The 21,759-nt window shown below is 40.9% G+C and overlaps 2 protein-coding genes across 7 annotated transcripts in view; both read right to left on the reverse strand.

The window, feature by feature from the left end:
- Positions 1-6,024, reverse strand: part of CATSPER3 (cation channel sperm associated 3) — a 51,511-nt gene extending 45,487 nt beyond the window's left edge. The window contains exon 1 of the mRNA XM_008014481.3: positions 146-6,024. Within this exon, the coding sequence (XP_008012672.1) occupies positions 146-243 (98 nt within the window). The 5' untranslated portion in view covers positions 244-6,024. The remainder of the gene's footprint in view (positions 1-145) is intronic.
- A 1,631-nt stretch (positions 6,025-7,655) lies between these two features.
- PCBD2 (pterin-4 alpha-carbinolamine dehydratase 2) overlaps positions 7,656-21,759 on the reverse strand; it is a 49,422-nt gene continuing 35,318 nt past the window's right edge. For 2 of the 6 annotated variants that reach the window (XR_012090857.1, XM_073010677.1), the window contains 3 exons: positions 9,968-10,048; positions 9,079-9,146; positions 7,656-8,195 (listed from right to left, as the gene is read on the reverse strand). Coding sequence is in view for 3 of the 6 variants with exons in the window: in XM_073010677.1 (XP_072866778.1) it covers positions 9,111-9,146; positions 9,968-10,048 (117 nt within the window). In the remaining 3 variants the exon portion in view is untranslated. Of the gene's footprint in view, positions 8,196-9,078; positions 9,221-9,967; positions 10,049-21,759 lie in introns of all 6 variants that reach the window. The other 4 variants (XR_012090856.1, XR_012090858.1, XM_008014486.3 and 1 more) reach the window with 3 other exon arrangements.

Raw genomic sequence — 21,759 nt, forward strand, 5'->3', positions numbered from 1 at the left:
TCACCAGTCACAGACTCCAGATTGTCAAGGACACGTAACTTATTTTTAAGTGTCTGAGGGAAGAGGCTGAGAGAACGCTGACACCCTGCCCTCACACTTTCACTTGCACATTTCTTAACAGGCAACAGAAACAGATAATATTTACTTAAATTTCTTGAATGTTGGACAAAATCCCACCGATGTAGTATCAACTGGTGAACTAGAAATGACTCTTGACTGGCTCTGGTGACGGTGTTGAGACATTTTCCAAATTTTTCAACTTTTATTCCTTGCTTTTAGCATCCAACAGAAAATCTCTGCTTAGGGATTTTCCTTAGCGTCTGGATTCTGAGAGGCAGCAGAGAAGGGACCACGAAGGGAATCCTTGCTTTATGAGGTCACTCTTGGGCATTCCGTTGCATCACCAGTCTGCAGGCACCTGAAGTGGGGAGGTCCCAAGTGGGTCTATCATGGATTCTCTCTTCCCAGGGAGACTGTGCCTCCATTCAGCAAGAAGGCTATGGGCACCCAGCAATCACGAGGCTCTGGGTTAAAGCTGGAATTCACTAGAAACAGACCACACAAAGGCCCTCACTTCAAGAAGTGCCCCCAGCTGATAGACACAGGCCCTTAATAATGTGTTAGAAAATGTTAAGGGTCATATAAGGGGGAAAAGCAAGTTCTCTGGGCTCTAAGGGAAAGAGAGCACATCCAGGGCACAGCACTGGAAACACCTGGAAGGACAAGAAAAGATTGTGATGGGTTTGACTTAGAACAAAAGAAAACAAGAGAAGCAAAGAAGGTAATATTGAGGTAGGAATAGTGGCTCACACTTATAATCCCAGCAACTTGGGAGGCTAAGGTGGGAGGATCACTTGAGGCTAGGAATTTGAGATCAGCCTGGGCAACATAGTGAGATCCCCATCTCTGAAAAAAAATAAGAAATAAATATTAGCAGTGAGACACAGTGGTTCACGCCTGTAATCCCAGCACTTTGGGAGGCCGAGGCAGGCAGATCACTTGAGGTCAGGAGTTCAAGACTAGCCTGGCCAACATGGTGAAACCCCGTCTCTACTAAAAAAATTACAAAAATTAGCCAGGCATGGTGGCAGGTGCCTGTAATCCCAGCTACTCAGGAGGCTGAGGCTGGAGAATCACTTGAGCCCAGGAGGTGGAGACTGCAGTGAGCTGAGATAGTGCCATTGCACTACAGCCTGAGTGACAAAAGCAAAACTCCGTGTCAAAAAAAAAAAGGAAATAAAAATTAGCCATGGGAGGCTGAGGCAAAAGGGTCACTTGAGCCCAGGAGTTCAAGACCAGCCTGGGCAACATAGTGAGATTGTCTCTACAAAAAATAAAAATAATAAAAATTAGGTGGGTGTGGTGGCTGGCACCTGTAGTCTCAGCTACCAGGGAAGCCGAGGTGGCAGGATCACTTGAGTCCAGGAGTTGGAGGTTACAGTGAGCTGTGATCACACCACTGCACTCCAATCTGCATGACAAAATGAGATCCCATCTCTAAAAAAAAAAAGGAGGCAATATAAACCCTGAGATGGCTAACTGCAGGCATGGGATGGGATGTGCACATATAAACCACCTAAACAGAATATAAAGAGTGAGCCTATCAGGCAGAGATGTTTTAAGTACAAAAGTAATAGGGATTTTTGCTCTGTTCAATTATCAGGATTAATATATTCTCCCCACTCACCTTCTCCTAACTCCTTTGGCTTTCAGGGCAAATCGGGACAGTGGGATCTGGGTAGCCCTGTGTTGAATTAAATGTTCAGTGGCTAAATTGGTCAATTTCCTGGACAACAAAGTCCTTGGGCTGTAAGAAAAGGAAGTAACTGTCCCACCATCTCTGCTGTCCCTGGTATTCTACAACAAGTATATATGACCATTCGTGGTAGGAAAATACTCTTGTGGGCAACCAATATTTCCCAATACTGAACTGGGAAATAACATCTTATGTACTCATTTTCTCCGTTTAAAATCATCAACAGCAAAGTTGTAAGAATCACGGTGATTAATGTCCCCACAATTCAAACTTTAGCCCCATCTTCTCCCTCTACATTGTTTCCCTCAGGGATCAGCTCCTCCTATAACTCCTGCTATATCCTTTAGTTATATGCCCCTACTGTCTCAGGGCTCCTGCCCAACATCCATCCACAGGGGCCTCCTGGGGCAGCTGCTCCAAGAGAGCCCACATCAGCTCTCCATCTGTTTCCACCTGCCCTGATATGTCACTGTGCCCAATCCCCTAGGGCACACAGAAGGCCCTCAGTAAGTGTGTGCCGTATGAATATACAAAATAATGGCATCAGGGATCCCTGTGCTCACTCAACGTAGCTAGGCACAACAGGATTTCATCTCCAGGAAACTCAGTAGTACACTTTTCTGACTTCCCTCTTTAAGCACCAAAACATACCTTCAGGGAAAAACAGAAAAGAGATTAAAAATGTAAAGAATTATTTCATGCTGCTGGAGAGGTGAGGGGAGGTAGTCCACTGAAAGTGACAGAGAAGAGCCCAGTTGTTCTTGGTGTACTACATCAGCACAGCCACAGATGAATGCTATTTCTGAAGCCAATGATGAAGACTTTAGTCTGAAAATGAAACTCCAGCTAAGTGGAAAGAAACAGGAAATCAGGTGACAAGCTAATCCAGGGCCTACTGAAATCATACATATCTTCTCATGGATTGGTGGGCAGCATGGGCATCCTAGGATGAGAAGCCCAAGGGTCATCTCCTGTGCCCTTTGAGCAGCAGCTCATGCTCTGCGTGACCTGGGCAACACCATCTCAGCCACAGATAGCCAGGGAGAGTCAGCCATTGGCAGGCGCAGCAGCTTGGTGACTCTGAAGTCCTCTGGACAGTGGCATTAATTTACTAGTCCTGAGTAACTGGCACTGAAACACAAAGCTCATATATGATGGCCAAACCCTATTACAGCTCCAGATATTTTGCTGATAACTACAAAACTGAAAGCTACAGAATCCAACTAGAATGTTTCTGAGTGCTGTATCAGAAAGTGTACAGACCGCTCCCTACTAACCCTAGTGGTCCAATAGTTTAATTTATTAATGGAGGCAGGCTTGTGTCCAAATACAATGTACATGCTGCTGCCTTTTGTCTATAGCAAAAACATAAACAGCCATGCTTAAGCTATTTATCCAAAGGTTTCCTAAATCCTATCAATGTCAGAAAGTAACCATTATTTTCAGAACTTTCATTAACTTCATTGTAGAAAAGGACATCGTCAACCATGTTGGCCCAGTTTGCTATCGGTGGAGGTCATGCAAGAGGTAATAGGTCGTGTCTGTTTAACTCCTCTCTACTCCAGTGATCATTTAGAAAGAAAATAGAGGGAAGCCACAGCTTACCACATCAGAGAAACCACTGTCATCACGCAAAGATTTGGAACAGACGGGAACCTGGGGGCCTCCAACTTTGACAATGTCTCTTTTAAGTTGAAACGTGAGTTACTTGAAGCAAGTTTGGTGTTTCATTCTGTCGGAATTTACCACCATGAGCATTTCCATAGACTTCGGATATGGGATCTTTGATTCTCTATAGTAAAGTCTATGAGTTCCAGCAGATGCAGCGACCCGTAACATAGACCTATGTCAAACCCTCATGTAGGTGATAACTAGCAACATCATTCTCACCACTGTAATTATGAGCCATATCCTGCTTTCTCCACTGTGCTACATGTGACATATGTTAACACAGACACCAAGTTTAGCCTCTGAGACTTCCGCTCAAAACAGAGGAAAAGGGTTCCGTTTAGAGTATAGTAAAACAAGTTAAATGACACCACAGAAAGAAACAAACAAATCCAGAAGCCAGAATATTCTACAGCACAACTGACCCAATTTTTACAATAAATAAATTACATGGGGAAATGGGGAAGGGAGGGGAGCTTGCTCCAGATTGAGAGACTAAAGAGACACAACAACCAGATGCAACGGGTGGGCTTCACATAGATCCTGGATTAGAACCAAATTACTGTCCAAAGACACTCATGACCTTCAGGACAATTTGATTTTGCCTAGGTATTAAGTGTACCAAGGAATCACTTTGTTAGGTATAAAAATGGTACTGTGGGCCGGGCACTATGGTTCACGCCTGTAATCCCAGCACTTTGGGAGGCCAAAGCGGGCAGATCACGAGGTCAGGAGTTTGAGACCAGCCTGGCCAACATGATGAAACCCCATCTCTACTAAAGATACAAAAAAAAATTAGCCAGGCATGGTGGCACACACCTGTAATCCCAGCTACCTGGGGGGCTGAGGCAGGAGAATTGCTTGAACCTGGGAGGCAGAGGTTGCAATGAGCCAAGATTGTGCCATTGCACTCCAGCCTGGGCAACAGTGTGAGACTCCTTCTCAAAAAAAAAAAAAAAAAAAAAAAGGTACTGTGGTTTATACAAGAAAATGGCCATATTTTCCATAGATACTTACTGAAGGATACAGGGGTGAAATGATAAGCTATCTGGAATTTGCTTTTAAATACTTTAGCAAAGAAGGAAATGGGGAAAATGAAGCAATTGGGACAAAATCTTGGTAATTTTTATATCTGCGTGATCTGTATATAAGGCTTCAGTGTATTATTCATGTACTTTTGAATATGTTTAAATTTTTTCATGCTTAAAAAATTCCTGTAAATCCAGGTGATGATTCTCAAAAGAAAATTTTTAAAAATGTTGAAAATTGAAGCACTTAACTAAAAATATTTGGTAATAAAATGTATAGAAGTCCAAATCTGCACTATAGGAAACAGCTTATAAAAACACACAGCTTTATCTTTTCCCTTGAAAGAATTCTAAGAAACAGAAGTTCTAGTGCTAAGAGTCTGGATCCCCTGGCAGCCAGAGAGCCTGGGTGGCTCTCTTCCCTATTCTCTCCCTGCACACCGCATGTCCACGGGGCAACTGACCATACCTGCCTTTCCCTGGCCAGCCAAACCAGCCAGGAACTGGCTTCAGAGAGCTCAGCCTCTGTGCCATGTTCTCGTATGTTTCTCAGGTTTGGGACAAGGGTGACATGGAGAGGGGAAGGTTTGCTTGCTGTAACAAAGAGTGATTTCTCTGGCCCCTAAAGAGAGGTGGGTTTACAAAAATGATCCGTGTTAAATTCCACTACCATGATGCTTCAAGGGACTAACAAATGCTTCATGGATGGATATATCTGCGTCGTAATCTCATTAGTAGTATATTCCTGAATTCCTTCAAAGAACACTATTATAATTTTTAAATAATAGATTACTTGATATTGCTTTTTATATCTGTCAGTGATACATGGAGTAAGTAGAGCTCACTACTGAATAATACCCAAGTAGCTTCTAGCTTCAGTGGCTGTAGACCCTCAGTTCAGGAGCCACAACATGCAAATGATGGGGGAAAAATGACTCTCAGTTCCTCCTTAACTCAGTAAGTCAAATAATGAGCTGGTGAGTTCGCTGCTCTCACAGTAAATCTTGTATTGCCACACATTCCTGGAAGCCACGGACAAGACACTTGTCCTCTCCTTCAACTCTCTGTTGAAAGAGAAAAGTAAAGAAAACACACCAAGAGAGCTCATCCAATTTTTGTGACTTGTTTGATCTAATCAATTATTTAAGTAGTAACAGCAGCTAAAATCCAAATTAACTTTAGCTTCATAAGAATTGTTATAGAGGCCAGGTTATAAGGGGCTCAAGCCTGTAATCCCAGCACTTTGGGAGGCCGAGATGGGTGGATCACGAGGTCAGGAGATCGAGACCATCCTGGCTAACATGGTGAAACCCCATCTCTACTAAAAAATACAAAAAACTAGCCGGGCGAGGTGGCAGGCGCCTGTAGTCCCAGCTACTCGGGAGGCTGAGGCAGGAGAATGGCGTAAACCCGGGAGACAGAGCTTGCAGTGAGCTGAGATCCGGCCACTGCACTCCAGCCCGGGCGACAGAGTGAGACTCCGTCTCAAAAAAAAAAAAAAGAATTGTTATAGGCCAAGCGCAGTGGCTCACACCTATAATCCCAGCACTTTGGGAGGTCAAGGCAAGAAGATCATTTGAGCCCAGGCGTTCAAGACTAGCCTGGTCTTGAACATAGTGAGACTCCATCTTGTATAATTATTAAAAATAAATTAAAATTTTTTTTTTTTTTTTGAGACGGAGTCTGGCTCTGCCGCCCAGGCTGGAGTGCAGTGGCCAGATCTCAGCTCACTGCAAGCTCCGCCTCCCGGGTTCATGCCATTCTCCTGCCTCAGCCTTCCGAGTAGCTGGGACTACAGGCGCCCGCCACCTCGCCCGGCTAGTTTTTTGTATTTTTTAGTAGAGACGAGGTTTCACCGGGTTAGCCAGGATGGTCTCGATCTCCTGACCTTGTGATCCGCCCGTCTCGGCCTCCCAAAGTGCTGGGATTACAGGCTTGAGCCACCGCGCCCGGCCAAATTAAAAATTTTAAATAATTGTTATGACACAGTGGTTCACACCTGTAATCCCAACATTTTGGGAGGCCAAGGCGGGAGGATCACTTGAGCCCAGAAGTTCTAGACCAGCCATGGCAACATAGTAAGACCCTGCCTCCATAAAAAAGTTTTAAAAATAAGCCAGGTGTGGTGGTACATGCCTGTAGCTGCAGCTACTCAGGAGGCTGAGGTGAGAGGATCACTTGAGCCTAAGAGGTCAAGACTACAGTGAACCATGGCCACACCACTGCACTCCTGCCTGGGCAAAAGAATGAGACCCTGTGTCAAAAAAAAAAAAAAAAAAAAACTGTTATACTGTCTGGGTGCAGTGGCTCACACCTTTGGGAGGCAGAGGTGGGAGGCTTGCTTGAGCCCAAGAGTTCAAGGCCAGCCTGGGCAACACAGGAGACCCCATCTCTACAAAAAATTTTAAAATTAGTCTGGCGTGGTGGCACTTGCCTATAGTCCCAGCTACTCAGGAGGCTGAGGAGGTTGCATGAGCCCAGAGATTAGGGCTGCAGTGAACCGTGATCCTGCCACTGCACCCCAGCCTGGGAGGCAGAGCGAGACCCCGTCACAAACAAAACAAAACAAAAGAATTGTTATTTAAAGTTAAAACTCACTATCTGTCGAGTTCATAATTCTTTTTCCACCTTACAACTATTCTCCAACACAATGCATTTATAGTCACCAAAATTGCTTGAATTTCTGGGTTGTAAAATGTGTGAATACTACCTATCCCAATTTCATAAATTTAAGAATGCCACTTCTGGCCAGGCGCAGTGGCTCATGCCTGTAATCCCAGCACTTTGGGAGGCCAAGGCAGGCAGATCACGAGGTCAGTAAATTGAGACCATCCCGGCCAACATGGTGAAACCCCGTCTCTACTAAAAATACAAAAATTAGCTAGGCGTGGTGGCACGTGCCTATAGTCCCAGCTACTCGGGAGGCTGTGGTAAGAGAATCGCTTGAACCTCGGAGGCGGAGGTTGCAGTGAGCCGAAATCGCACCACTGCACTCCAGCCTGGCGACAAAGCAAGACTCCGTCTCAAAAAAAAAAGCCACTTCTCCTTCTGAATATTATTAATATAAGTAACTAGGTTGGTTTATGTTAGGTATATGATTAGATAGCATGAAAACTACCTCAAGTTCAAGTTTAAATCATTGCATATTTAAGCACTGATTTTACCAAATGTAATATATAAAGGCAAACTAAATTTACACAACATAAATTGTTATTTTTCTTTTATTTTTTTTTTGCTTCTAGATATGATGCCTTAAGAACAACTCAACAGCCAGGCGTGGTGGCTCACGCCTGTAATCCCAGCACTTTAGGGGGCCGAGGTGGGTGGATCACGAGGTCAGGAGTTCGAGACCAGCCTGACCAACATGGTGAAACCCCGTCTATACTAAAAATACAAAAATTAGCCAGGCGTGGTGGTGCATGCCTGTAATCCCAGCTACTAAAGAGGCTGAGGCAGGAGAATAGCCTGAACCCAGGAGGTGGAGGTTACAGTGAGCTGATATCAGGCCACTGCACTCCAGCCTGGGCAACAGAGCAAGACTCTGTCTGGAAAAAAAAAAAAAAAGAACAACTCTGTTTACATAAATTTCCTTCAACATACATTGCAGCTAAGATGTGTACAAGATTTTACATGTATTTTGGAAGAAATCACACAGAAACAGCTGCTTTCTCAATAAACTTGGCCAGCTTCACATCTTTTTTGGTCAGTTCACCACAGTCATGTGAGGTGAGAGTTATCTGGACCTAAGAAAAAGAAAAGCAGTTTTTAAAACTCTGAGCAGTAAATCATGGTTATTTTCCTTTGGCAGTTCAGAAATCAGTCTATTATTCAACATTCATATTTGAGAATTAGGGGGAATTAAATGATCTAGAAACTACTACATTATGAATAAGCAAAACATTTCCAAAACCCAGTGAACTCCAGGGGCACAGTTTACATCAGGCCTGGCTCAACAGCCATCTTGAAATAAAAAGTTCTCTCCCATGAAGAAGCAATGCAGCTGCCAGAATCTCAAATCTTATTTCTTTAAATAAAAAGAGAGACTGAGGTTCCACTTGAACTCTCATTACTTTAATTACACCAACTATTTTCAGGCCACTGAGAAAAACCAAGCTATCAAATGTAATATCTTAGCAGCAATGTTTAAAAAGCACATTTTGAGGCTGGGCGCGGTGGCTCATGCCTGTAATCCCAGCACTTTGGGAGGCCAAGACGGGCGGATCACGAGGTCAGCAGATCGAGACCATCCTGACTAACATGGTGAAACCCTGTCTCTACTAAAAAATACATAGCCAGGCGAGGTGGCAGGCGCCTGTAGTCTCAGCTACTCGGGAGGCTGAGGCAGGAGAATGGTGTGAACCCGGGAGGCGGAGCTTGCAGTGAGCCGAGATCGCACCACTGCACTCTAGCCTGGGTGACAGAGCGAGACTCCATCTCAAAAAAAATATAAAATTTAATTTAATAAATAAATAAATAAAAAGCACATTTTGGCTGGGCACAGTGGCTCACACCTGTAATCCCAGCACTTTGGGAGGCCGAGGCAGGCAGATCACCTGGGTTCAGGAGTTTGAGATCAGCCTGGCCAACATGGTGAAACCTCGTATCTACTAAAAACATAAAAATTACCCGGACGTGGTGGTGCACGCCTGTGATACCAGCTACTCGGGAGGCTGAGGCAGGAGAATCACTTGAACCTGGAAGGTGGAGATTGCAGTGAGCTGTGATGGCACCACTGCACTCCAGCCTGGGCAACAGAGCCAGACTCCACCTCAAAAAAAAAAAAGAAAATAAAAAAAGCACATTTCCAAATTAGGGAAGTGGGAGTAAAGGGCAAAATTACGAGCTAAGAGAAGCAACTAGTAAAGAAAAGTTTCGCCTGGTGCGAAGGTGCTCTGGATTATTCTAATAAGTCACGTGAGTATTGTGAAATTCTCTCTCTTCAAAGATTTTCATAGAGAAGACGTCACAGAAATCTAGATAAGACATTCCAAATGGCATGACCGTAAAGGCAAGGACACTTTTGGAGGAACAAGGTTCTTCTCACTATGCCCCCTCAAAACTTTTTAGTCTGTCCTTTGTCTTAAATAAGGTCAGTTCCTATACAGGATACAAAATTTAACAGTTCTCAAAGCACAGTTCTTGAGCAAATTTATTTCAACGAGATAAACAAGACCATATCTATCTGATTTGCTACCATTTCTTTCAATAATTTACCTTAAGTTTTGAAACATATCTGCATGGCTGATACTCCAGTTTAATTCAGGAGCCTCATTTGGCCCAACTTTCTCATATTAGCTTCAGCAGAAAGACAAGCATGAAAATAAAGAGCTTATTCACTGTTCTTAGGAGCAGACCTGAAAATGTGTTACTAATTTGCAATAATACACAGGCATTCTGAGAGAAAGGATAAGACTTTCTTAAGCTCGATGACATTTAGCTGCACAAGATGACAAGGAAGAAAAAGTTTCTTAAACTCTGTAATTAAGGTGATTCCCAAATAAGGCAGTTTAGTTACCTTGTTGTATACATTGAACCATTCTGGGTGATGATTCATCTTCTCTGCTTGTAGGGCAACTCGGGACATAAAGCCAAATGCCTGCATAAGATGAAGTCAAGAGTAATTACTGACATTGTCCTCTACCCTGAGCCTGAGAGACACAACAGAGCAATCCAACCAAATAAAGACATGCAAGGATCCTTAGGGAAGCCTGTGGAAATCAAATATGAAAGGACTGCTCTCTGCAGGCCTCTGGGGTCACAGTGCAGCAGGACTGTGACCTACTGTTGGATGGTGAAAAACTATCAGGCTCAAGTAAACAAACCAGGAAATTGGTCTCACCCAGTGACCCGTCTGGACTATTTAATTGTCCTCAGGACGAGACTCTACAAAATAGCATGAGAATAATTTCCCTTCAACCCAGTGCTCCAGGTCTCACTACCTGGCTTCAAATATTAGGGGCCACTTCTCTTGCAGCTCTGCTCCTTTTGTTTTTAGTGATTGGTAACTAACGCAACCCACAAGACTACGGAAAAAGGTCTCCTGAGGGTGTCTTAAGCAAAAACACCAGCAGAAATGGACAACTTCTTCATCTCACCTCCCAGGCAGGACAGGAACAAATCAAAGACTATTGACACCTAGAGTGAAACAGAAGCCCAGCTTGCCTGCTTGGGTTCTTCCTGCTACTGCCTCACACTGCCATTTCAAGGTGACAGTGCACCCACTGCAGGGCAGAAGGCAAGCCAGGAAATGAGCAGAGGGCTGCAAACCAGTAACACGATTAAGTGTGGACTGACGGGGCTCTGTCTTCATACCACAGGGGGAGTGGAAACAATTTTGTTAAGCAGAAGGCAAACTTATCTTGAGAAGAGGGAAAAAACTCATTTTTTTGTTTGTTTTCAATTTTTATGAAGGTAACTGCAAACAATAGGAGAGTCTGTCCCTGTTGTTCCAGAATGCAAAAATACTTGGTAAGACTCTTAGGGTAATGGCACATGAATTACAAAGTTACAGTGGAATTAACAGGGCAGTACCCATTACACCCACGTAAATAAATATTTAACTTCATTAACCCTATCCAGAAAAACCAATATGATGTTAGCTGAGCTAACTAACTCAACTAATTTTGGGATCGCCAAATGACCAAAGTGTGCATTTCCTAGTTAACAGTGAGAAATACAGAAGATGCCATTTTAAACAATTCTATATCATTCACTATGGTACCTCTCTCGGAGCCAATTTTATTTGGGATAAAGATTTCCATGTTGACATTTAAGGCCTGAAGGTTTTCCCTATAGGAAAAGGGAGAAAGTTCAAGCAAAATCCATTTAACCACGTATGGAATTATCTGTGGAAAAACAATATTCACTTTCCCAGCCCTTCTCATCTCATAAGCTGATTCTCTAGATTATGTGAAGGGAAGGAACAAAAGTCTGGTTTTTGTTTTTATAGAGACAGGGTCTCACTATGTTGCCCAAGCTGGTGGAATGCAGGGGCTGTTTACAGGCGCAATCATAGCTCACTGCAGCCTCAACCTCCTGAGCTCAAGGGATCCTCCTGCCTCAGCCTCCCAAGTAGCTGGGACTACAGGTGCACGCCACTATGCCCAGCCAAGAAAGTCTGTTCTAATTATTCAAACATAGAGTTAACCCACATTAAACTACGTGTAAGGAGAATTTCTACTCTGCCTATAATGCCTTATTCTTGTTTAGCATTAGAAGATGTACAATGCTAATCAATATCACTGATAGACAGCAATGCAATTGTTAAGGGCATGGCCTTTAGAGCCAGGGAGTCCTGGATTCAAATCCTGATTCTACCACTTAATTATCATGCAATTTAACTATGAGTCTCAGTTTTCTTTTTTCTTTTTGAGACAGAGTTTCACTCTGCTGCCCAGGCTGGAGTGCAGTGGGACGATCTCGGCTCACAGCAGCCTTTGCCTCCCAGGTTCAAGCGATTCTCTTGCCTCAGCATCCCGAGTAGCTGGGATTACAGGCACCTGCCACCACGCCCAGCTAGTTTTTGTAGTTTTAGTAGAGACAAGGTTTCACTAGCTTGGCCAGGCTCGTCTTGAACTCCTGACATTGTGATCCACCCGCCTCAGCCTCCCAAAGTGCTGGGAATATAGGCGTGAGCCACCACGCCTGGCCCTCTCAGTTTTCTTATCAGTAAAATGGAGATAATAATTTTAAAAGTCATGTGATTACATTCTAATAAACAATGAGATAAGGTATATAAAGGTACTTAGCACAGCACTTGGTACAGAATAAGAGATCGATAATGGCACATACTGCTGTCACTACTGCTTCTGACCAAACTACACAAGGTAAACCTTATAGAACACAATGAGCGGTGAAAAGCTCTCCATGGGCTTGAGAATCTAAGATCCTAGTTGCTGTCTCCCAGCAGAATGGCTCTTTCCTTTTTCCAGTTGTCATGAATAGAGACTCACACATGTATAGCAAACAAACAGATAATACACTGTGGGGTAACATCCTGATGTACACTGACTGGGGAAAGCAGCTTAATGGCAAGAAATTATGTGTGCACAGTCACTACCCAAGTTCTTACACCCTGTGGTCACAATTTCTTTGAACCACATCATTCTAAAATGTCTAAAGTGATGCCTACAATTCCTTGCCATTTCCCATTAGCCAAGTGGATCAAGTGGATGATTGGAACACAGTCAGAAGTGGTCCTCAAATCTTTGACCGCTGGCATACCATCAGTACAGTAGCAAAATCTATTCCATCACAGGTATAAGGCTTGAAAGGAAACACATCCACAGCCAAGAGGCATACTGATCAAAGAAAAAGCATCTACCATATCTACATACAATTAAAAAAATGTTAAGACACATCAAAACACCCTCAGGAAAATACAAATTTGTATTTTCCTCAGCTTTGCATATTTCCCTTCAACCGTCACATAATATTTGCATTTAATAAAATACTACAAAGCCTGATAAACCATTTACACAGGATTTATTCCTAATTATTCCTTGGGGAAAAGAATACTCAGTCTGCTCTGGAAGCAAAAAGACAATTCCATAATCCTTCTTCCATATAACAGAACCAACCAATCCCCAAAATATTTATTTTTAAATCCACAAATTAAAAACATCTATCAAAATATACACTCAAAGAACTACTTCAAGGAATTTAGATGACTGAACAGGAGAGATAAAAGGCAAAACTCAAACTGAAAGTTTGATTATCTGGAATACAATGAAGAAGATACAATGCCAAAAAGCTGACTTAGCAGATGGTGAAAAGCATCTGCTTCTTTCAAAGATTTCTTTTTACAGTCTTAGCTACTTGCTTATGGGATTCCAGCTGGAATCTAAAGGCTTTGAGCCAACTAAAAGTCAGAAAAGCTAGAAACAGCCAGAAGCAGAATAGACATCACTAACAACCCAGTAAGAGACCCAAGAGGACAGGATCCAGAAAATGGGCAAAATGAAATAGAAATCAACAAGAGTTTAGAAGAACTAGTACAGAATAAATGTATAGGACAAACAAAGGAGATCTAACATAAAGATCGTTGTTGGCCAGGCGTGGTGGCTCACACCTGTTGTCCCAGCACTTTGGGAGGCCAAGGTGGGCAGATCACCTGAGGTCAAGAGATCGAGACCATCCTGGCCAACACAGTGAAACCCCATGCCTACTAAAAATACAAAAATTGGCTGGGCGTGGTGGCGCATGCCCGTAGTCCCAGCTACTCGGGAGGCTGAGGCAGGAGAATCGCTTGAACCCAGGAGGCAGAGGTTGCAGTGAGCCAAGATCATGCCACTGCACTCCAGCCTGACAAAGCAAGACTCTGTCTCAAAAAATAAAAAAAGAAGACCATGTTGCTACTTAACTGAACAAAAATATGAAACCCCCCAAAATTAGAGTGTAATTTAAGAAAACTATATGACTCAGAATACTTGGGGATAAGAATTTTTTAAAAAATAAGTTTTCCAAAAATAAAGGGTTTAAATCTATAAATCGTAAGAATTCAATCGTACGTATATACTGTAGCAAAGTTAAACTCGGAAAATTAAAAAATCCTTTTGGCATCTAATCAAAAAGATCAATTCATCTATAAGGATGAAAAGAATCTGGCCGGGTGCAATGGCTCATGCCTGTAATCTCAACACTTTGGGAAGCCAAGGCAGGCAGATCACTTCAGGTCAGGAGTTCGAGACCAGCCTGGCCAACATGGCAAAACCCCATCTCTACTAAAAATACAAAAATTAGCTGGATGTGGCAGTGCGCACCTGTACTCCCAGCTACTCGGGAGGCTGAGGCAGGAGAATTGCTTGAACCCAGGAGGCGGAGGTTGCAGTGAGCCAAGATCACACCACTGCACTCCAGCCTGGGCGACAAAGCAAAACCCTGTCTCAAAAAAAAAAAAAAGAATCTGCTGACTTCAAACATTCTCATACCAACATTCAACATTGTAAGTCAGAGGAGCAAGACCTACAAAAACTTTAGGAAATGAAAGTTGAAAACCAGGAATTTTATACCCAGCTAAGCTGTTGTTCAATAAATACAAAAGACAGACATTTTAGAAATGCAATAACTCAGGGAATAATTCTCACTTATCTTTCTTGAAGAAACTATTAAAGGATGAACTATAAGTAACTATGAGATGAACGGAGAAACTATACCAAAGGTATTAGCAGTAAGCAATATATTCATTCAGTTCTAGGAATACATTTAAAACAACTGTGGGAATTACAGTTACGGAATGGAATGCGTATGTTATGAGCTATTAAAGGAGTTTAAAAGAGAAAGGACAAGATGAGGAAGGCACGTAAAAGTAAACAAAATCTTTGAAAGATGAAAGATCAAGTTAGAGACATAAGTATATTTAAATGTGTAAAACTTAAGTACTAAGACTGGGCACAGTGGTTCATGCCTGTTATCCCAGCGCTTTGGGAATCCAAGGTGGAAGAATTGCTTGAGGCTAGAAGCTCAAGACCAGCTTGGGAAACATAGTGAGACTCTATCTCTACAAAATACTTTTAAAAAATTAGCTGGGCATGGTGGCATGCACTTGTAGTCCTACCTACTCGAGAAGCTTAGGTGGGGGTTATCTGTCAAGCCCAGGAATCTGAGGCTGCAGTGAGCTATGACCATACTCCACTGCACACCAACCTGGGTGACAGAGCAAGACTCTGTATCTGATTAATTCATTAAACATAAGCACTAGGACTGAAAAATATAAGCTAAAATTAAATAGTGAATGAAAAGTAGGAGAAAATATTATTTCAATATTGCTTTGTGGGGGGGATCACAAATGCTATCTAAAGAAACAGGACTATATTTTCTTTTTTTGTTGTTGTTATTAAGATGGAGTCTCGCTCCATTGCCCAGGCTGGAGTGCAGTGGCATAATCTCAGCTCACTGCAACCTCTGCCCCCAGGTTCAAGCAATTCTCCTGCCTCAGCCTCCTGAGTAGCTAGGATTATAGGCACGTGCCACCACACCTGGCTAATTTTTGTTTTTGTATTTTTAGTAGAGACAGGATTTCACCATGTTGGCCCAGCTGGTCTCAAACTCCTGACCTCAAGTGATCCACCCACCTCGGCCTCCCAAAGTGCTGCGATTACAGGTGTGAGACACAATGCCCAGCCAGAAACAGAAGACTATATTTTCTATGTAAAATTATAGGTATATAATTTTATAGGATCTTATAGATACTATATATAGGTATAATAGTACATATATATGTATATAATACTATATATAGGTATTATATATGTATACAATATACTATGTTATCCATAAGGTATTATCAAATGATAGTATGTGTATATATAGTTATAATAGTATCCACAAGAATCAAAATAAAAATATAAACATTCCCAGTTAAGAAGTAAAGAAAAACACAATTAAAATGAAACAAAGAAAACACAGTCCATATTATAATTTAAAATAAAGAAGAAAAAAGTATTTTGGTTCTGCCGTGTTTTATAAGACTAAACCCATCTGTCCAATCAATAAATGTAAAGAATGTAAATCCAACCAATCAAAATAAACAGAAAACTTTCACACGGGATCACAAAGCAAAATTCAATCATTAAAAATAAAAGCACATAGCAAATGCAAAAAAAAAAAACTTGTTAATAAATTATATTGAACAGGCTGATTTAAGGCAAAACATTAAAAGTCCTGAAGCGGGTAATTTGCATTTATAAATCTGCATCCACCAATGAAGATTAAATAATTACAAATATCTACACTACAAAGAATAACACGGCATTTAATAAGCCCATGTAGGAAATATAGGAATAAATAGAAAGAAACATTTATAGTTGGAGACTTTAATTCACTTTTTTTTTTTTTTTTAAAGAGACAGGGTCTTTCTGTCTCCCAAGTTGGAATGAGTGGCATGAATATAGCTTACTGCAACCTTCAACTCCTGGGCTCAAGGGATACATCCTATCTCAGCCTCCCAAGTAGCTAGAACTACAGGCAAGTGCCATTATGCCTGGCTAATTTTTTAAAATTTTTGTAGAAATGGGGTCTTGTTATGCTGCCCAGCCTGGTCTTGAACTCCTGGCCTCAAGTAATCTTCCTACCTCAGCCTCTAAACCTGTAAGTGGCAGGATTACAGGCATGCGCCACTGCACTTAGCCTAACTTACATCTCTTAACCCAGGACAGATTAAACCAACAAACATAATTTTAAAGGTAGAGCTATACTTTAAATTGCTATACTTTAAACTCTAAAAACTGAGAATAACACTTTTAAAGCGCTCATCAAACATTCACAGAAATTAAACATATATTAGTCCACAAAGAAAATCTCAATCAATTCCAAAAAGTAGAAATAGTACTGACAACATTCTCTGGAATGCTGATAGACAGGAATAGATGTACCCTTCCTTAACATGATAGAATATATTCTCAGTCCAAAGGCAGCATCAGTTTTGTTAGCATCATTCTCTAAAGGGAAACACCAGAATTCCCATTAAAGTCAAGAATAAGACCAAAAAAAAAAAAAGTCAACAGCCTTCTCATACAAACAAAACCAATTAGAAAATATACCGAAGAAAAGATACCATTTAAAATGGCACCAAAAAACAATCTAGGAGTAACTTAACGAGAAATTTATAAATTCTATTTCCAGAAAACTTTAAACTACTACTAAGAAATAGATAAATCTTACTACATTAAATTTTTTTTTTTTCCGTACTGCAGGAAGAAGACAGGCAAAAATTTTTTTTTCTGTATGGTAATAAAATCCAACAAACAAAATCAAAAGATAAACAACAAATTATATTTGCAGTATATACTTCCTTAGCATATAAAAACCTCCTACGTATTAATAAGGAGACCAACCGCCCAGTATTTTTTAAATGAGAAGAGGACATAATAGACAGATAACAGAAAAGAAATTCAAATGGTTCTGAAACATAAAAACTGCTCAATCTCAATCATGATAAGTACAAATTAAAAACTAAGTTAAACCCAGTAGCTTGACAAAGATCAAAATATTTGCTACTATTCTGTTGGTGAAGATATAGAAGAAAAGGTATTCTCATATACTGCTGGTGAATATAAGTTGATATAATCATCATGGAAGGCAATCTGACAGTATCTGTCAAAATTGAAAATGTCCATGCCTTTAGACCAAACAGTTCTACTTCTAGGAATTTGTCCTGCAGACACATTCACAAATTACAAGAAAAGTCATTGCAGCACTGCCTGTAATAATAATAGACTTGAGGCCGGGCGCGGTGGCTCAAGCCTGTAATCCCAGCACTTTGGGAGGCCGAGACGGGTGGATCACGAGGTCAGGAGATCGAGACCATCCTGGCTAACATGGTGAAACCCCGTCTCTACTAAAACTACAAAAAAACTAGCCAGGCGAGGTGGCGGGCACCTGTAGTCCCAGCTACTCAGGAGGCTGAGGCAGGAGAATGGCGTGAACCCGGGAGGCGGAGCTTGCAGTGAGCTGAGATCCGGCCACTGCACTCCAGCCTGGGCGACAGAGCGAGACTCTGTCTCAAAAAAAAAAAAAAAAATAATAATAATAATAATAATAATAGACTTGAAACAGCAAAATCTCCATCAAAAGGGAATTGATTAGAAAGATTATGGTACATTTACACACTGGAATACTATGCAGTCATTAAGCAGAACAAGGAAACCATTTATCCTCCGACATGGAAGTACCTCTAAGATACATTACTAAATGAAAAAAAATATGCATAACAATAGCTCATGAAGCATATAAAAAGGAAAGAAATTATATGCTTGTGTATGCATTAATATCTCTGGAAGGATATACAAGAATGATGGGAGCAATGGGGAATGATGACGAGAGTGGCGACTGGGAACTGGATGGTTGAGAATCACAAACAGGAAGACTTCCTACATTCTTTGGTACCTTTTGAATTTGCACCATGTGTATACCTAATCTATTTTTTTAAAATTAGTTTGAGAAAAAATGAACAAGCCATGCAAATGAAGTTCCCACTGTGAAAGGAGCTGGGATCCTTTAATGTACATAATCTGGTTCATATTAAAATATTTTGGCTCACATTAACTTCTTAACATATGCCTACCTGTTTAGGTGGGTTTTTAGTGCCAATTTACAGCATAGTTTGTCTATGAGCCATGTTCTGTTGAGCCACGGCCATTTCAAACAAACATATGGCCAACAAATAACATATAATGGCTGATAATAGTTTCAGTCTTTCCTCTACTGCAAATTACAAACATTTTATGAACAAGTCAATGAATGTATGATGAAGTATGACTCTCTAAGTTACTCTACCATTTTAAGGAATGTAAGCAATACAATCACAGTAAATTGGGCCAATGAAGTTTGTCATTTGGAAATCTCCAAAGCATCAGCAATTAAAGATTTTTCCATGAACCCCAAATCAAGTACTCTTTGGGAACTTTAATTTTTCTTTAAGTTCCTTTCGTTTCATTTTATTCCATGAAACTATGAAAGACTATCAGATGCACGTAACCAAGACGAAAATCCTACATCAATCTGTGAAATGTTTAACAGCACCCTGAATTTAAAATATAGCTCCAGTCAAATAACATGTATGATTTATTAAAGTTCTAAGACTTCTAGCACATATTTACAATACAAATCTTTCATTACACAGAGCAATTCTCTTTGATATACATTCTTAAATCAGCTGCCTTTTATATTTTGATTATAGACTATTTCAATTATGCACTAAAAAAGAACATATCTCCCACTAAGAAAATGAGCACCAGCTACTCCAAAGTAATTTCCCCAGTACAATCTCCATTAAGCCTCTAAATACTTCCTTTACTAATTCAATGAATTAGACCTCTATTGTTTATGAATCACCATTATGTTTGTAGGCCTATAACCTTCCTTTTATAAAACACAATTGCTATGGAAGGAAATGATATTTATGTCTGATTAGAAATGAAAACACTATTACATAAATCAGTTTGGGCATTTCTTCACGTCTTGAAACATGATCAGCAATTTACTCTAATTGGTGATCAAGGAAACTATCTTGTGATCAATTAAAGTAATTACCAGATTCCGGCAACACAACCTACCTTAATTTCAGCTAGAGTCTGCACTTCTTCAACTTTAATTAAAAATAATGAAAATTATTAAGCAAAATGCAAGGCAAGATCATTGCCAAGCATGCACATGTCACAGGACAGGACCTTCCCCTGGTGTTGGTGACTTATCAATCACATAAACACTGTCTAGTGCACCAAGGCGTTCTTTGCCACAGAACATGATTACACGTCTCACCAAGACTTTCACATGGAAAACACTGTTAACTGTTCTAGTCACCGTAAAGGAAACGTCAGATTTTAATTTGTAGGGAACACAAGAATATTCTCAACTAAATTGTGAGGAACAAATCCAACCAAAGATGTATTTGATCTATGCTTTTTTTCTCTGGACTGTCAGACATATTTTGAGCACACTGGTCAATTGGGTTCAATTCCTAGCTCTGCTATTCACTAGCTATATGACCTCAGAAAAGTTACTTAACTTTTTAAATGAGTTTCAGTTTCCTCATATGTAAAAGGAGCTAATTTATGTAATATACTTTACAGTACGCCTGGCACTCTATTAAGCACTCAGTTAATGCTAGTGATTATTATCATCATCAACAACACTTTGATATTATAGTGTCTGTGGCCTGGAAAGGAAGAATTCCTTTCCAAACCTAGCAGAAGACCAATTTGAAGGCCAAAGAAATTCACCTTTACAAGGCTCAGAAAACCAGAAACATCTTTAACACTGTTTCTCTGAGTGGGTGTCGGCATGGGAAGATTTCCTTGCGGAACTGGCAATCTGTCAGCGAGCATCTCAGCCAAGCAGGTGACTCATGTCTCCCTGAGGATGTGGGGCTAAAGGCCTGCTTGAGGACCATTCCCTGAGCAGTCCCTTGTGTGTCTGGGTGCAGACGCAACTCCCACCAATCCTAAGCCACTAGTCTACCTGCCATCTACTTGATCCGCCACAGAGCTCAACATTTCCAATAACTAGGGCCAAGAATATCCAACTATGAAATTAAAACTAGCTTCTCCACGCACTGAAGACAATGTCCACAAGCAACTGAAAAAGCTGCCTGCTCTTCCAGGCCCCAGAAGAAATGAGTCCCCCTTAGCTCATGGTAATAAGTACATTTTTTGAATGTCACTGAACAGGTCACCACCTGTGAGATAGCATGCTCACTTCTAAACATTGCTTTCAAAAGCTGTTTTCATACTGTAGCACCTTGGAGCCTTTGGAAAAAAAAAAAAAAAAAGTTTCAAGTCACTGCTCTTGGCAATTGCCATAATAGCCTACACAGCCAATTGGAAAAATATGGCAACTCTTTAGCTAATGACATGGTACCATCTTCAACATTCACTGTTAAATGAAAAAGTAAGGTGCAAAACAACTTTCTTTTGCAGAATTAGGACTTACCAATACATCAGTAAATTTATACTGAATTCTCAGGTTAGGAAAACTCCTCTTAGATAGCAGTATACTAATATAAATCCACTCTTCTCCAGGTGGCAGGGTTTACACCCACAAAAAAACCTCTACACATGATTTTACCAAAGGGTCCTTCATTTCTGTTCCATCTTTAGTGGAAGTTCTCTAACTAGATAGAGTTCACAGAGCTGATGTATACCAAAAAGACATTCTGGTCAAGGTGATCACTAGCTACAAGTATCTTTTCCCTGAAGAGACACTACTTGTTTCCAAATTCCTCTGCACCTAAGTTTAAATTCATTTCCCCATATCTTCATCACCTACTACTATTGGGCAGACCAACTGCCCAGTCTGATTAGCTCTTTCTTAAATTTCTCACCATCTTTCAGTTTTGCTGTCTCAGAATTAGCATATTTCACCAGTTTTCTACCCATTCTTTTCTCCTAAAGCAAACCGAAGCACTGGTTTTAAAACCATCCCAAGAGACGCCCCTTACCAGAGTTCCCTAGTGTCAAAATAATTTGTGATGCTTTGCAATGCACGGGGGCTGTTCGTTATTGCCAACCAGCTGCCTCAGAAAAGTCCTGTTGGAGGTTTTCTTCCCTAATCTGCAGATAATCCTTATTTATTGGCTTTCATAGTCTTATGAGGTGAGAGGTATTGCAAAGACTGCCAAAGTTTAGTTAGTCTTGTTTTAGCAATCCTTTTAAAAATTGAATTTAAGCTCCTTGGTACTGTCATCATTACAAAATTATAAAAAATTCTACTTCATATAAAAAAAAATGACCATAGGCTTCAACTTTGTGCTTCCAAACCACTAAGATAAACAAAGTACCTGGCCAAATACATTTTTAAAAATTGAGTATC

Source organism: Chlorocebus sabaeus, chromosome 23 (assembly GCF_047675955.1).
Source record: "Chlorocebus sabaeus isolate Y175 chromosome 23, mChlSab1.0.hap1, whole genome shotgun sequence".
In the NCBI taxonomy this organism is placed as follows: domain Eukaryota; kingdom Metazoa; phylum Chordata; class Mammalia; order Primates; family Cercopithecidae; genus Chlorocebus; species Chlorocebus sabaeus.